The sequence below is a fragment of the Aquarana catesbeiana genome, linkage group LG06, assembly GCF_042186555.1.
Source record: "Aquarana catesbeiana isolate 2022-GZ linkage group LG06, ASM4218655v1, whole genome shotgun sequence".
NCBI classification, from domain to species: Eukaryota; Metazoa; Chordata; class Amphibia; order Anura; family Ranidae; genus Aquarana; species Aquarana catesbeiana.
In genome coordinates this window covers 189974377-189992247 of record NC_133329.1, presented here as the reverse complement: position 1 = coordinate 189992247, position 17871 = coordinate 189974377, and the positions used below count along the sequence as shown (strand labels likewise).

Genomic DNA, 17871 nt, shown 5'->3' with positions numbered 1-17871 from the left:
CCCTTTTCCCTCCTCCCACCCTCCCCCTCCCTTTTTTCTGATATGGGTTTTTTACCCCCATATTCTCTAGAGCTGAGAGCGTTTTACTTTGTTTTGTGGGGCACGCTCTGCCCCCTCTGCTCTATTTATTGTGAGGTGGAGCTCTGTAAGACACCCTATTCCCCCCCTGCCTAAGCACTAATAGGGCGACCCCCTGTCCACTCCGTGAGTCCCTGTTTCCCTCTCCCTGCATTTTTGTTGTGTTTTACCAATCCTTTCACTTTCCTTTTTTCCCATCCCATCAACCCCCCCCCCCCCCCCCTTTCCACTCTAAGGCCCCTTGCACCGTTGTGTGGTATTTTCTCAGATATTAATTTCCTCGAGAGTCCACATCTTGATGTCTGATCCTTGAATTTACTTGCCACTGCAGGTCATCTCCTGCCGCTATTCGCTCCTGACTATTTGCGTATTTTTCCAGTTCTGGGGAGGGGATTTCTAGTTTGTTGCAAAAGTCCGGAATCTCCTCCACGTCTTAGCCTCGCACTTATTCCGTTTTTCCTTGCTATTAGACATGCTGGAAAACCCCAGTTGTATTGAATTTCTTGCTCCCGGAGGATTTCTAATAATGGCTTTAGTATCCGTCGTCTTTTCAACGTTTCTTGAGATAAATCTTGAAATATTTGTTATTTACCTCCCGCAAACTCTATTTGTGTTTTCCTCTTTAGGTTTATCCAGATCTGTTTTTTTTCTTCCCATTTTTCAAAGCGTACGATTACATCTCTAGGTGTTTCCCTTGCGAACCTTTGAGGTTTTTTTACTCGAAAGACACTTTCTATTCCTATTGTGTTAGTTGTTTCCTTTCCCAAGATTTGGTTGAAGAGATTGTTCATTTTTTCTATTAGATTTTCTGCTTGTTCTGTTTCCGGTAACCCACGTATTCTCAAGTTTTTCTTTTTATCTCTATTTTCTTGCTCTTCTATTTTATATGATTGTTCCTGTTCCCGTTTTAGTTTCTTTATTTCGTCTTCCAGTTCCTTTATGTTTTTTTGATGTAGGTCTACTTTGATCTCTACTTCTTCCACTCTGTTTAACATATATCCCATATCTTTATGGAGTGTTGACATCTCTGCTTTTAGGGAATTCTCTAGTGCCGCAAACATTTTTTCCATATCCTGTTTTGTTGGCAACTGTGGCCCTTGTTGTCCTTCCTCCTTTCCTCTGTCTTCCTCTCCCATTTCTGGCTCCATTCTGGGTTACATAGTTACATAGTTAGTCAGGTTGAAAAAAGACACAAGTCCATCCAGTCCAACCACAAAAAAAAAAAAAAAAAAAAAAAAACGTACAATCCAATATACCCAATACTATACCCACAGTTGATCCAGAGGAAGGCAAAAAACCCCAGCAGAGCATGCTCCAATTTGCTACAGCAGGGGAAAAAATTCCTTCCTGATCCCAGAGAGGCAATCGGATTTTCCCTGGATCAACTTTACCTATAAATGTCAGTACCCAGTTATATTATGTACATTTAGGAAAGTATCCAGGCCTTTCTTAAAGCAATCTACTGAGCTGGCCAGAACCACCTCTGGAGGGAGTCTATTCCACATTTTCACAGCTCTTACTGTGAAGAAAATTTTCCGTATTTGGAGATGAAATCTCTTTTCCTCCAGTCGTAAAGAGTGCCCCCTTGTCCTCTGTGTTTTGAACGTAAAGTGAATAACTCAACACCAAGTTCACTATATGGACCCCTTATATATTTAAACATGTTGATCATATCCCCCTTATTCTCCTCTTCTCAAGAGTGAACAAATTCAGTTCCTCTAATCTTTCCTCATAGCTGAGCTCCCCCATGCCTCTTATCAGTTTGGTTGCCCTTCTCTGCACTTTCTCCAGTTCCACGATATCCTTTTTGAGAACTGGTGTCCAAAACTGAACTGCATATTCCAGATGAGGTCTTACTAATGATTTGAACAGGGGCAAAATGATATCTCTCTCTCTGGAGTCCATACCTCTCTTAATACAAGAACGAACTTTGCTCGCTTTGGAAACCGCAGCTTGGCATTGCATGCTATTATTGAGCTTATGATCTACCAAAACCCCCAGATCCTTCACTACAGATTCCCCCAGTTGTACTCCCCCTAGCATGTATGATGCATGCATATTCTTAGCCCCCAAGTGCATAACTTTACATTTCTCAACATTAAACCTCATCTGCCACATAGTCGCCCAATTAGACAGTGCATTGAGGTCGGCTTGTAAATTGGAGACATCCTGTAAGGACGTTATTCCACTGCATAGCTTGGTGTCATCTGCAAAGACAGAAATGTTACTTTTGATCCCAGACCCAATATCATTTATAAAGATATTAAAGAGTAAGGGTCCCAGCACTGAACCTTGGGGTACACCACTGATAACCTTAGACCATTCAGAGTAAGAATCATTAACCACTACTCTCTGAATTCTGTCTTTTAGCCAGTTTTCTATCCATTTCTGAGAGGTGGCTGGTTTCTGTTTGTACTTTATACTGGCCTTTTTTATCCTTGTTGTCCTTCTCTTTTGTATCTATTTGTCTGCCCTTTGAACCCACTTGTTTCTCTCCTTCTCCGATTCCTTGCTGTATATACCTGTTCATAGGGCCTGAACTTGGGCCTAGGCTGGTCCTAGGTGATTTCAGTATTGCTCCCGCACTTCTTGTTGTTTTCCCCTTCATGTTTGTTTCTATGGTTGGATTTATAAGATCTTCGAAGCTGCCTTCCAGAATACCCCTTGATTGGGGTCTCTTAATGATGAAAAAATCTCCCAGCCTTCTTAAATTGACTTATTTTTACTAATATTTCTTTGTTCCGTTCTCCTACCCGGCATCCTCCCCACAATCCAATAATAGAAATAATTAATGAGATATGAGTAGTCCCCGTTTTCCAGAAGTTATGTTACTACCTTAAGTACATTAAGCATTCCTTGGTGCTGTTCAATTGTTTAAACCATAGTATTAAGTCCCCATGCACACGGACGTCTCCACAGCTGCTTTTCTGAGCCCTTTCTGCAGCTCAAAAAGGCCTGTCTATGTCAGTCCATGGCCTCACGCCCACCTAGGCGTCTGAGCCGCAAGTGGCATAGGCGTTCCTAAGCTGCAAAAAAAAAAAAAAAAAAAAGCTCAAAAACGCTATTGCAAAAATGCTGAAAAAAGTTAAAAAAAAGTCACTGCAAAGACCCCGGCGTCTTCACAGCGCTTTTCTAACAGCCCGTGTGCATGAGGGCCCAGGTGCTCAGCAAAATAATTCAAATGTTTTAGCGATATAATGTAATCTAATTCAAGTATTCAGCAAGATGATTTATATATTCAGCAGTATAGTTCCAGTATGAGCTTATATGTTCCACATTTTTGCTACTATGAAATTTCTTCTTATTCTATAGTTTGTACTATCAAGCCTATAGTTAGTACCATTTGCAAAAAACAAAACAAAAAAAAAAAAAATTCACAAGAAAGGGAGATACTGCAGCAGCAGCAAGCAGGTGGGGGCTGGGAGACAACTCTTCCATTGGCTTGTCTTTCTTTCACCTTCTCCTTCTCTTCTCCCCTGTTCCCCCCCCCCCCCCCCCTCCCTGTTTTTATTGTTTTTCTTAGCTCACTTGATTCTACTTTTTCAGCTCTTTCGCCTTCATTTACTTTCACTTTTCATTCCATTTATTTCATTTTATTTCAATGTGATCTTTCCCTTTCCCTTTCTTTTGTTCTATTACTTTTCCTTTGCTTGTTCACTTCAAGACAATTGCAATAGAAAAGAGCCAAAAGAGGAGAGAAAAAAAAAAAAAACGCTCAAAAACGCTATTGCAAAAACGCTGAAAAAAGTTAAAAAAAAAAAAAAAAAAAGTCACTGCAAAGACACTGGCGTTTTCACAACCTTCTCCCAACAGCCCGTGTGCATGAGGGCCCAGGTGCTCAGCAAAATAATTCAAATGTTTTAGCGATATAATGCAATCTAATTCAAGTATTCAGCAAGATGATTTATATATTCAGCAGTATAGTTCCAGTATGAGCTTATATGTTCCACATTTTGTTACTATGAAATTTCTTCTTATTCTATAGTTTGTACTATCGAGCCTATAGTTAATACCATTTGCAAAAAACAAAAACAAAAAAAAAAAAAAAAAAAAAAATCACAAGAAAGGGAGATACTGCAGCAGCAGCAGCAAGCAGGTGGGGGCTGGGAGACAACTCTTCCGCTGGCTTGTCTCTCTTTCACCTTCTCCTTCTCCCCTGTTCCCCCCCCTGTTTTTATTGTTTTTCTTAGCTCACTTGATTCTACTTTTTCAGCTCTTTCGCCTTCATTTACTTTCATTTACTTTCGCTTTTCATTCCATTTTATTTCAATGTGTTCTTTCCCTTTCTTTTGTTCTATTACTTTTCCTTTGCCTGTTCACTTCAAGACAATTGCAATAGAAAAAAGCCAAAAGAGGGAAAAAAAAAAAAAAAAAAAAAATACGGTACTTATCCTTTAGTTGTTGTTGAAGTTGGGACAAAAAGGGACGCTCACTACTGCTTGTTGCTGCTCTCTGATGCTACGAACGTTCAGGTGCTGTCTCTGATGTTATCAATCTGCCCAGGTCTGTCTGACCCGCTGAAGTCTCAGCTGTTCTCTGCTCTCAGCTCTTCAGTGTCCGCTGCCGCTGCTCCTTGCTCCACTCACCCACCTTCCTGGCTCTCTCCTCCGAAATTCCCCGGTGCACTTCAGCTGGTTCCTCCGCTCTCCGCGGCCGGCAACACCGCTGGGGACTTGAAACAGCCCCCAGCAGCGCACCGTTTTCCCTGCTGCCGTCGCTTCCGAAGCGCTCCGATCTCCGCGGTTTTCCAGTTCTCCTAACCCCCCGTCCTCGATGAGCCTTCTAGCCCATCCGACTCCGGAGGGGTGGGGGGGGGGGATGCAGTCAGACGCAGGTACAAACTTCCTCTGGCTTACACCACAAGACAGCTCAGTGAGTGATGAGCAGGGGGGGCGGGGAGGGAAGCTACCTACACCTTCTCATCAGGCCGATCATTCCTCTCAGCTGCAGGGAGAGGGTTCTCAGGATCCTCACGCCGTGCACAGAGCCATTACCAGGCTCCTCCCTCCTAGAATTGATGGAACTAAACTAATTAGTAACAATACTCCAGAGGAGCTTCCATGTACATATTAAACATAATTGTAAAAATCGTACCTAATTGGCAATAAATGATTATTATGTTCCATTATGCCACAGAGAGCCCATTACCCCACTTTAGTCTAATACATTTTCTAAAAACAAATCAGGTTAGTTAAAAATACTGTTACAAAAAGATTCATAATTCGAAAAACCTATTATATACACCTCACTATCAAACTACCCTATCCAAACCTACCATCTACACACATTTCCTGTCCATGTCTGCAGCAAAAAGGCTCATTATGCTTATCATCTAGTCCCGAAATACAATGTGCCCTTATATCCCCACGGCAACATAGTTCAATGCCATGGGTATACCCAGACTAGATGTTTGGGCCGAGCCCCTATAAACAGTATCTATATCACAGAGAGAGGGGCCACCCACCCAAAGCTATTGGCAATAAAAATAAGAGGGAAGGATCACCATAGCTAAAACATGTATTGGAGGCCTCTGTGGGTACTACAACAGGCATACTACATTATGCAGTTCAATTTCCTCATTAAGGCCTTGCGGGGCTACCACTATCCAAATCGTTTGATATGGCCTCTATTCCAAACACTTTGAGGCCATCTGTGCTACTACTGTGGACCTCTTTGAAGTGTCTTGGTACTGAATATTTATCTTTTCTGTCGAGATATTGCTTCTGTGCTCATTCATCCTTGTCCTCATCAGCCGTGAAGTCCGACCAATATATACGAGGCCACTGGAGGCCATATATGACATATGGAGTACCACAGTTGATGAACTGCTTTATCTTCTAGCTCTTGCCATCTTCTCCAACTACATCCTTTTTCCTGTGGCACATACGTGCACAGTTCCTACTCCCACACCTTTAACTGCCTTTTTGGTCGAAGATAGTGGTCCAAGGATTGTTGAGCCCTCTGTTCCTAATCTTCTTCACTCTACTCAGGGCAATGATAATCCTTAAATCCTCGGGCCTCCTAAAGACTAGATTTGGGTGTGACGACAGGCTGGTCTTTAGGATCGGATCCAATTCAAGAATCTTTGTTTTTTCCTGGAGATTTTTTGTATTATGGTGACTATTGTTAAATCTAGTACAAAACCTTACTTGTGGTTGTTCATCTCTATCATATTTTGTCTCTCACCCCCTGCACAGACATCAAACAGAGCTGCACGATTCTGGCCAAAATGAGAATCACAATTTTTTTTTGCTTAGTATAAAAAAGATCACGATTCTCTCGACGTAAAATCTTTCACATTGTACAAAAAAAAAAAAAAAGGGCTAACTTTACTGGTTAGTTTTTTTTTTTTTATATTCAGTATTTTTTTTCAAAAAAATTGCATTTGAAAGACCGCTGCGCAAATACAGTGTGACATAAAATATTGCAACAGCCACGATTTTTATTCTCTATATATATTTATTTGGGGTTCTAAGGAATTTTCTAGCAAAGAAAAATAATTTTAACTTGAAACCAACAAATGTCAGAAAAGGGTTTACTGTTTAAGTGGTTAAACCTTTTCCATTGACAAATTGTTACAATGTTTATAGTATACTTTAAGTTCAACTGATAAAGAATGTTGTGATTCTTGGCAGACTGTCCAGTTTTTCTCTTCTTTTCTTTTGACGGTTGTGGCTTCAGAAGAGCAGAGAGAATTCTTTGCATCGAAAGAATTGTGAAACACTTTAGTCAAGATCACGATAACGATTCTTAACGATTAATTGTGCAGCTCTATCATACAGCTGTAGATATTTTTGAAAGGCTTCTTAAATGTGCTCATCTTTGTACCCCTTCTCTTTAAAATTTGCTCTTTAGGATCAAGTTTTGTTCTTCAAAGTCATTTTTTAGCATACAGGTCCTAGTCTACAGAACTGGCCAGAGGGGACATTCTTGATCCACCTGGGATGATGGCTGAAGATAAGAACTACCAGCGCTCAGCTTAAATTGAGTTCTTGAATGGATTACTCCATTGTCATCAGCCCATACCTCAAGGTCTAAAAAGACCAGGGACTTTTCATTTACCACTTGTGAACGAGATTCCAAAGGGATTCCTTGCACAATGTGCAAGAAATCCTTCCAGTTCATCATCAGTACCATTCCAAATAAGGACACTGATGTACCGTGAATACAGTATTAAGTTCCTCCCAAATGGGTTGTTAGCCAAAATATATTTGAGCTCCCAATACTCCATGAATAAATTTGCGCAACTGGGAGCAAACCTAGCACCCATGGCTGTGCCCTTCACCTGCCTATAGAAGCTATCCATGAATGAAAAGTAATTGTGGGTCAAGGTAAACTCAATACACTCGTATGAATTGGTCTTGCACAGGATTGAACAAATGTGCTTCTGCCAAGTAATACTCTACGGCCGAATTCATGCTGAATAGATGTATACAGGGACGCTACATCGAGCGATAACCATCTATATCCTTTCTCCCATGTATATGCAGTAAGAATCTCTAGGGCATGGTCCGAGTCCTTTATGTAAGACGGCAGGCTTGTTACCAATCCCTGGAGAAAATGGTCGATGTAACTACCAAGATTGCTGGTCGAGCTATCAATTCCTGCAATGATTGATCTACCTGGATGCTTCTCCATGTCCTTATGCACCTTTGGTATGTGGTAGAAATGGGGGACCACTGGATGTTTTGAATATAGAAATTGATGCTCACTGTTAGTCAGGACCTTATTCAATAGTGCCCTGTCCAACAGCCCTTTAAGCTGCTCGTTATAGCTACCAGTAGGGTCCTATAGGAGTCTCTCGTATGTGTTGGTATAACCAGTCTAAAGGCTTCCTCCAAATATTGATCCCTATCCTGTATGACCAGGCCTCCACCTTTATCCGCTTTTCTAATTACAATTTCTGATTTCTCTCTCAGGCTGCTCAGAGGGCCCTCCATACCTACTTTGTGGCCCATATTGTAATTTATGACCTTTGTCACCACACATCTTCCTAAACTCCTCCATCACAACCTCAAAAAAGGTAGGTATGAAGTTGCCCTTATTCAAGTGGGGGTAGAAACTTGATTTCGGTCTTAAAGTCGTGTCAATAGTCACTCCCTCCAATGCCAAGGAGGGGGTCTCGTCAACAAAGAATGGGATTGACAGGATACATTTCTTCCACACCTTACAAGGCAACTTTGAAGCATACAAGTCTTCCCAATCTGCTTAGCGAATTGCTCTTACCCAGAGCCTGTCAGCTTTTTGAGGCTTGGGATGTTAAAATTTACACATGGTAAGCATGAGCATTTACCACCCCCGCAGGGTCCATATCAAAAATTGCAGATTTATTTTACATGCATGCCAAAAGGAGATAGGAGTAAAAGTAACTGCTAATGATCGTTGATAGGTTCTCCAGATGGCCAGAGGCATTTAGGACAAACAAGGAAGATGCCAAAACAGTAGCCAAGATTTTGTGCAAAGCGATCCCAAGATAGTGATGCCCGGTGAGTACTGATTCAGATAAAGGAACAGCCTTAACTTCTACAGTGACGCAGCAGATAGTTAATGGCTATAGAATGGAAGTTCCACATTCCATATCAACCCCAAAGTTCAGGGATTGTAGAAAGAATGAACAAATCAAAGATAAAATCGAGGAAAGCAACCAAGGGTACATACCGTATACACTCAAGTATAAGTCGAGATTTTCAGCCCTTTTTTTGGGCTGAAAGTGCCCCCCTCGACTTATACTCGAGTCACTGCTGTCAGACTACAAGATCAGCGTGTCATGCAGGCAGACGGCGGCCAGCGTGTGCCATTACCATTCGGCGGCCATTCACTGTTCAAAAGCCGCGCCTCCTTCTCGTCTGTGATAGGCAGAAAACTCCATTTCCCAGCAGTCAGTGTACAGCCTATCACGGACATTCTTTCATCCTTGTCCGTGGTATGAGGATGAGAGAAGGTCCGTGATAGGCTGACCGCTGACTGCCGGGAAATGGAGTGTTCTGCCTATCATGGACGAGAAGGAGGCGTGGCTTTTAAACAGTAGAATGGCCGATTGTATTATGGCACGCTGATCATTGCAGAGTGGCACACAGAGGCATGCACAGGACACAGGTGGGATGCACACATACACAGGGACACATGCACAGGACACTGGAACATAACCACACAGGACACAGGCACATAACCACACAGGACCATAACCACACAGGCACATATACACAGGACACATGCACATATACACAGGAAGGTATACAGCTGCAGATGGGCATTGTTGACCCTCTTTTTCCACTTAAAGTAGCTGTTGCATTTATCACCCTCGTCTTGTACTCGGGTCAATACATTTTTCCCTTTTTGTGGTAAATTAGGGCCTCGACTTATACTCGGATCGACCTATACTCGAGTATATACGGTATGTTAGGTGGGAAAAATTACCTCACTACAGTGCTTGCAGAAATCAGGATGACCCCAAATAATAGTACCAAAATTGTCACCTTTTGAAATTTTGATGGGAAGACCGTTCACTACCCCTTGGACTGAAACACCCATGGTCCTAATGCCTGGTGGCCTGGAGCTGATACAAGTGTATGTTTTGAATTTAATGCATTTGTTAAATGCTAAGGTGATGTGTCTGCCTTTCAGTTGCCTTCACAGGAACACATCCTTTCCAACAAGGAGACAGAGTGGTCATAAAGGCCCTACACAACAAAATCGATCCCCCTTACGGAGAACCAACATTTACCACATTTACTCGTACAGCAATACTAACAGTCGATTCACATTCTTAAGATACATGCTTCCAGAGTTAAACAAAAACCCCACCCATTGGACCAAGTAGACCAAAAACTTGCAAGAACTTTGGACTGATCATTTTGATTTTAGTGACAGTTTTTTTTTATGGTCTGGATTAGTGCCACTTATTCGTACCATCCACGAGAGTTTTCAGTATTCAACTTTGTGGCACTGCTCCAATCCCCAAAAGTAGTTCCTGTATTACTTTTGGTAACTCTGGGGACGTTTTGAAGAGAAATCTGTGCATGAACCTGCAGATGTCTGCCAAATCGTTCCTGAAGCCGGACTGCATTGTCTGTTTGAAATCGTGCGCGTTCACCTGAACTCGCACAATTTATAAACCACATTCAGTGTGAACCTGGGCTTAAAACAGAGAGGAGCGCATTGTTTAGCACGTCTGAAATGGTCTGGTCATGGTTCCCTGCCTGAACAGATGGGTTAATTCATACGATTAACCATCTTAATACTTATACTAACCTTATTGGTACGATTTTAAATGATACGCAGATGGATATAGGCCTATTGAATGTAGAACTAAGAGCAGTTAGGAAGGAACTGATCTTGCAGGAAAAGGCCATAGAATCTCTGGGCTCAGCTATTACCGATTTATGTGAGGTCACAGAGAATTATGAGTGTTGTACTTGGATACATAATACCAGTATAGACATTCCAGATTACAATGAGATCATTGAGAAACAGAAAAGGGGGTATCAAAGCTGCAAGCTGAGGCCAGAAATATTGCAAAGACACGGTGATGAAGGAGGCGAGGGCTCAGGGGGAACTCCGCTTTGAAAATGCCAAACTCCTGATCTTCCCAGATTACTCGCTGGAAACGCAGAAACAGCGGAAATCATTCAATGCAGTGAGGGCCAGACTCCGAGCCAAGCATATCAAGTACAGCATGCTGTTTCCGGCCAGGCTGTGGGTGGAAGATGGTGAATCGGTGCGATTCTTCACTACTCCTGAGGATGCCTCCACGTGGATTGACACGCTACCCCGCAGATAAGTTACCCTGAACAAGGGAAGTTGTTTATTTCTAGTTAAATGAGCCATGGCCAACTGGTGCCTTAAAGACGTGCCTCCTTTATTCACTGGCCTGATCACTACTCCTGGCCCAGAAGGCTCCCCATGTGTTACAAGTCACCTTGCCTTAAGGTACACGGGAGCCCAGGGTTTCATTGGTCCCCACCCTATCATAATTTGAGATATTCTAGCAGGGGAGGCGGGAGTTAATTGTTCCTCTGCATATCCTCCTTCCCCCTATTCCTTCCTATCTATCTATGTTGGTCATGGCCGGGAAAATATAACTGTTCCTGCAACGTTGAAGTTCAAGTTTCTACCCCCAGCTGTTGCCGGGAGACTGCACCCGCTTCTTGTGATCCGATCTCCAGCAGAGGACTAGATGTTCCTCATCTGACTGCTGAACTGTGGATGCTGTTCCGCTCACGGTACCCCATTACAGGCGTGTTCGCCTTGGTTCTGAGTTGGGATCCTAAGCCTCCCAGGGGTTTGGGTCGGGGTTGGCAGGGTGGGGGGCATGGTTGGGAATGTTCTGTTATAACCGGTTTTATTGTTTTTTTCACAAGCGATGCACTTATGTTTGTCACAAGATATGCAGGATGCCATGTTTTGACATTTTTAGGGGTCCATCTGTTCTTGCATGGTGATCTATGGATAGAAAATGTGATACCGGGCATAGATGGCGGATTGTACCATAATCTCATGGAACACCAGGGGTTTGAATTCCTCTGTTAAAAGGTCACTGGCGTTCAATTCCTTAAAACATACCACCCCCAAATGTGTATACTACAGGAGACCCACCTGACGGGAAGCAGACTCCTGAGTCTTAGACGACCCTGGGTGGGACACCAATACCACCTACTCCAGGTGAGTCAGCATCCTAGTACATAAATCCTTACCGTTTAGACTGATGGCACTTGAGCTTGATCCTGATGGCCGGTATGTTGTACTGCATGCCATAATAGACAGATTAGAGCTAGTGGATTAGAGCCCCCCCCCCGGCCTCTATAGGAATACTTAACCAATTTATCTTAAAAAATAGCTGCCTTTGGCACGGATAATGTGGTAATACTGGGGGACTTTAACCTGGTCCCGGATCCTGCAATGGACAGGCTAACGCCCGGAGTGGGCTTGCCTTCAGAGCTGTTCTCGTGGGCTGAGGCATCTAATTTGACCGACGTGTGGAGGTGGCATCACCCTTCTCGGCGGGCCTACACATTTCACTCAGCCTCACACAAGACACTATCACGTATAGATCTTGCATATGTGGGGGGGGTCTGTCCTGCCCAGGGTTCGGGACATTAATATACTTCCCCGTGGCACATCCAATCACGCTCCACTTGCCTTAAAGCTTTGTGTGTCTAATGCTCAGAGGGAGAGTCTTTGGAGACTGTCCAGATTTTGGCTGTCCAACTCCAGGATATCTGAACCATATAGATCCGAGGCAATACATTATTGGCAGGACCTTGACCATTCTGTGACTCTGACCACATCCTGGGACGCATTTAAGGCCTTCAACTAGGGGTAGTTTACAAACACACATCCGTAGGATCCAGACAGATTTGAGGAAGGAAACAGAGGGCTGAGGAGAAGGTAGCAGCATTAGAGGCGAAATATTCCATGACGGGGTCCCCTGGGGTGTACTCAGACTTGCAGGCTGCATTGAGGGATGTTCTCTTACTACGCACGATGGCCACAAAGACCAAATTTCTACACCAGTCCCAAAGAATTTTTGAACAATGAGAAAAAACGGGCAGCATGCTGGCATGGCTGGCGAGGGAAAGCTCCTCCCCGGTGACTATCTCAACCATATGCGATTCGGACGGGACGACCTTGACCGATCCCACAGATATTGATAACAGATTTGCATCATTCTATCAAGAGCTCTATGGCTACCGGATGGGGTGCTCGGATGAGGAGCTGACAGCATACCTCTACGGGGTGGAGCTCCCTTGCCTGACATCCACATGTAGGGAAGCATTAGATGGCCCGATCCTAATAGAGGAAATTCAGCAGGCAGGAGGCTCTTTACAAAATATTAAAACACCAGGTCCAGACGGCATTCCAGCCGAATTCTATAAAACATACGCTGAAGAAATACTCCCATCGTTTAAATGAATGCTCCAAAAAGCCATGGAAGGGAACACACTGCCCCCGACAATGGCTGAAGCAGTTATTGTGGTCATTCTTAAACCTGCTAAGCCCCCCTGATCAGTGCTCCTCGTATCGGCCAATTTCACTCCTTAACGTCGACGCCAAGATATTGGCTGGATGTTTGAACACTAATCACGGCACTGGTCCATCCAGACCAGTCTGGATTTATGCCAAGAAGGGGGACTGATATTAACATTAGACGCCTCCTTACACATCTTTCCAGGGCGGGCGGGGACAGTCCGGAGGTAGCCTCTCGCCGCTGAAAAAGCTTTTGATTCAGTTGAGTGGCACTACCTCTGGGCTGTCCTGCGCAAATTTGGATATGGCCCTCGCTTCATTAGCTGGGTGCAGATGTTGTACCACAACCCCATGGCTCGCATACGTACAAATAACTCGCTGTCCTTGCCCTTCCCTCTATCTAGGGGCACTAGAGAGGGCTGTCCACTCTCTCCCGGGCTGTTTGCCCTGGCCATGGAACCCATGGCTGCCCGTGTTAGATCCACCCCCTCAGTACAAGGGACAAAATATCCCTATATGCCGATGATACCTTTCTCTTAAAGACATCTCCTCCCTCCCACCAGCACTTCAAATAGACGAGTTTGGCACATTCTCAGGAATCAAGGTAAACTGGGGGAAATCAATCCTTTTTTCATTAAACACATCCAGTCAAAACATACTGACAGGCACCCCCCTAAACTGGACGACTGAATTAAAATATTTAGGAGTAAAGGTTGTAGCTTTGCGGTCTTCATATTTTGAACTAAACCCCCAGCCACTACTCAAAAACCTCTCGCAGAAATGTGCAGCCTGGAAAACTCTCCCCCTCATTAAAATGATATACCTACCTAAATTTCTGTACCTTTTTCGGAATTCACCCTTGATTCCCCCCGCCTCATTTTTTGCCAAACTGAAAAGTATAATATCCTCCTTTATCTGGAACGGCAGGCCCCCAAGACTGGCTCCTCCAGCTACCCATCACTCAAGGGGGTCTGTCTCTACCGGACTTCCAGGTCTACTTCTGGGCGGCTGTCCTGGTGACGGAAGTGGGGGCTCACCCCAAAGCGATGCTGTTGAATATTTTCAATCCCAGTGTACAAAGCAAATATACCAAACTATTTGAGTTACGCTACATTTTATGCCCGTAAAGAGATATGCCTCCACTGGAAGGACGCCTCACCCCCTAGGGTATCTTCATGGCGCCTAGCAATGAACTCTGTACTCCCATTATACAAACTCACATAAGTTAATCGTAACTGCCCTAAAAAAATTCAACAAGATATGGTCAGGATGGATAGATGCATGGGGTGCTGGGGCTGTGGATGATATGCGTGGTAATGCTGATGTACCAGCTTCATGATTATACATCACGGCTAAGATCTCTTAATTAAGCACCTATTGTTTATGCCAAGTTAAACTAATAAGGTACTTGTGGTTCCTCCCTTGTCTCTCCCCCCCCCTCCCTTCTCCCCACAAGACCTCCTTGGTTAATTTGCTTCGACCTGTGGCCCCTATGCACATGTTTTACTGCAGTATCATGTAATGCTCTCAAACATCTTCCTACTGTCTATGTGAACAAACTAATTACCTATCTTGTGACTAGATATGTACTGCTACTACTATATTGAACTGTGTCTATGCATCGCTTGTACTGTTAAATATCTTGAATAAACATTTCTTGTGAAAAAAAAGAAAGTGATAAAGGGTTACTGTAAAATTCCAAAATACGCATTCTATATTTTTATGACTACTATATAAACTTTGTCAAGTAATATATAAAATGACTTACATTATGGGCCATCGTCTTAGTTGAGTCTAGTTTTTTCAAATTGTCAGTAGGAGAATTGTAAATAGGCAGAGCCACAGATGCCTGCGTTTTCAGGTGCAGGACCTTAATGTTTTTCCATTTCTGAAAATAAACAGGCAAAACTGTCAGGTTGAACTAAAATCACACACAACAGTCATAAGAAAACTCACCTGGACCATGTTTGCATGGATTAATTCATGTCCTAATACGCATTTTTTTTTTTTTTTTTTGGGCTTTCAAAAGAAAACAGTTGGAGGGGCCATGAAACCTAAGAGTTAGCAACTTGGTAAGTGAAGCCTAGCTCCGGGGGAAACCACGGTTTAGGAGATATTCACACTGCATGCAGCCCGTGACTTAACCGGCACATGTGCTCTGGAGGTACGGCATACCCATGCCATCCCTTCAGAGCTGTGCCGTGGCTCCTGCACGGGAGTGACGTCATCACTGTTTAGCCAGTCAGACAGCAGTAGCACGCAAACGTGAAAGGAAGGCTGGGTGAAGATGGAAGCCCTGTCAGCGGTGACAGTGTGCCATTAAAGGGTTTCATAACAAGATAATTTTATAATGTGCTAGTATGCGATGCACATTATGCCATGGTCTAGCCAGGTTTTATTATTTTTTTTAAAAAGGCTGCGATTTACTACCGCTTTAAGTGTTTGTTTATGTCTAGGTACTAGGAAGAATCAGTTCAACTTACCAGATATCCGATTTTCCATGTACTCTCCCCTTCTCGCTTATGCTTCTTCTTGTGCATCGGGGTTTCTCAACAAGGGTTCCTCCAGGTTCCTTGATCAATTTCTGCCTCTCAGCCAAGTTCCCACTGACACCATTGATCTTTTCAACTATCTGTAAAGGTGGTAATTCTTCCCAATGACCACAAGTGTAAGGGGGTATTCTTCCCAATGACCGTCACACTAATGTATCATGAGTTGTAGATCTAGTAATTTCTAGCAAAGGCTCTAGACCAAAAAACATTTTATTTCAAGGGCTCCTCTGGTGTTAAAAGGGTTGTTGTAAACAGTTTTGTGACTGAGACAAATGCAGGATGCTGCATAATATATATATATATATATATATATATATATATATATATATATATATATATATATATGAGCAAAAAGTATTTAGTCAGCCAATTGTGCAAGTTCTCCCACTTAAAAAGATGAGAGGCCTGTAATTGTCATCATAGGTATACCTCAACTATGAGAGACAAAATGTGGAAACAAATCCAGACAATCACATTGTCTGATTTTTGAAAGAATTTATTTGCAAATTATGGCGGAAAATAAGTATTTTGTCAATATCAAAAGTTCATCTGAATACTTTGTTATATATCCTTTGTTGGCAATGACAGAGGTCAAACGTTTTCTGTAAATGCTTGAAATGCTTCTTACGAAGCCACTCCTTCGTTGCCCGGGCGGTGTGTTTGGGATCATTGTCCTGCTGAAAGACCCAGCCACGTTTCATCTTCAATGCCCTTGCTGATGGGAGGAGGTTTGCACACAAAATCTCAATACATGGCCCCATACATTCTTTCATGTACACGGATCAGTCGTCCTGTTCCCTTTGCAAAGAAACAGCCCCAAAGCATGATGTTGCCACCCCCATGTTTCACAGTAGGTATGGTGTTCTTGGGTTGCAACTCAGCATTCTCTCTCCTCCAAACAAGACGAGTTGTGTTTCTACCAAACAGTTCTACTTTGGTTTCATCTGACCATATGACATTCTCCCAATCCTGTTCTGGATCATTCAAATGCTCTCTAGCAAACCTCAGACGGGCCTGGACATGTATTGGCTTAAGCAGGGGGACACGTCTGGCACTGCAGGATCTGAGTCCCTGGCGGCGTAGTCTGTTACTGATGGTAGCCTTTGTTACGTTGGTCCCAGCTCTCTGCAGGTCATTCACTAGGTCCCCCGTGTGGTTCTGGGATTTTTGCTCACCATTCTTGTGATCATTTTGACCCCACGGGGTGAGATCTTGCGTGGAGCCCTATATCGAGGGAGATTATCAGTGGTCTTGTATGGCTTCCATTTTTTAATTATTGCTCCCACAGTTGATTTCTTCACACCAAGCTGCTTGCCTATTGAAGAGTCAGTCTTCCCAGCCTGGTGCAGGTCTACAATTTTGTTTCTGGTGTCCTTCGACAGCTCTTTGGTCTTCATCATAGTGGAGTTTGGAGTGTGACTGAGGTTGTGGACAGGTGTCTTTTATACTGATAACAAGTTCAAACAGGTGCCATTAATACAGGTAATGAGTGGAGGACAGAGGAGCCTCTTAAAGAAGAAGATACAGGTCTGTGAGAGCCAGAAATCTTGCTTGTTTGTAGGTGACCAAATACTGTATTTATTGGCGTGTAACACTCACTTTTTCACCATGAAAATCGGCTGCAAATAGCGTGTGCGTGTTATACGCCAATACTTCAATTTTAGCTGCCTTGTAGGGGACATGGAGGGGGGCAGGACGAGCGCCGGCAGATTACATACAGTGAGAATCTCCTGTTTACTTGGTGGCCTCTGTAATGGGAAGTCCCATCTCTTGGGCCGCCATTGGACCACTGTTCTGCCTATCATAGGAGATTCACACTGTATGTAATCTGTCGGCGCTCCTCCCGCCCCCCTCCCTGTCCCCTCTAGGCTGCAGATGGGCATCGATCAGGCTGCATTGATGGCAATGGTGAGGCTGCTGCATTGATGGCAATGGTGAGGCTGCAGATGGGCACTGATCAGGCTGCATTGATGGCAATGGTGAGGCTTCAGATGGGCAATGATCCTTATTTTGCTTCAAAGTTCCTTATTTAAAATGTAAGTTTTTTCCTGAAACTTCCCTCTTAAAATGAATGTGCGTGTTATATGCCTGTGCGTGTTATACGCCGATAAATATGATACTTATTTTCCACCATAATTTGCAAATAAATTCTTTCAAAAATCAGACATGTGATTGTCTGGATTTGTTTCCACATTTTGTCTCTCATAGTTGAGGTATACCTATGACAATTACAGGCCTCTCATCTTTTTAAGTGGGAGAACTGTGCAATTGCTGG

At 43.4% G+C, this 17871-nt stretch overlaps 1 protein-coding gene across 1 annotated transcript in view; it reads right to left on the bottom strand.

Annotated features, from left to right (window-relative positions):
* The window catches only part of RSL1D1 (ribosomal L1 domain containing 1), a 201042-nt gene that overhangs the window by 31095 nt on the left and 152076 nt on the right, over window positions 1-17871 (bottom strand). The window contains 1 exon segment of the mRNA XM_073591170.1: window positions 14813-14932. Coding sequence (XP_073447271.1) covers window positions 14813-14932 — 120 coding nt within the window.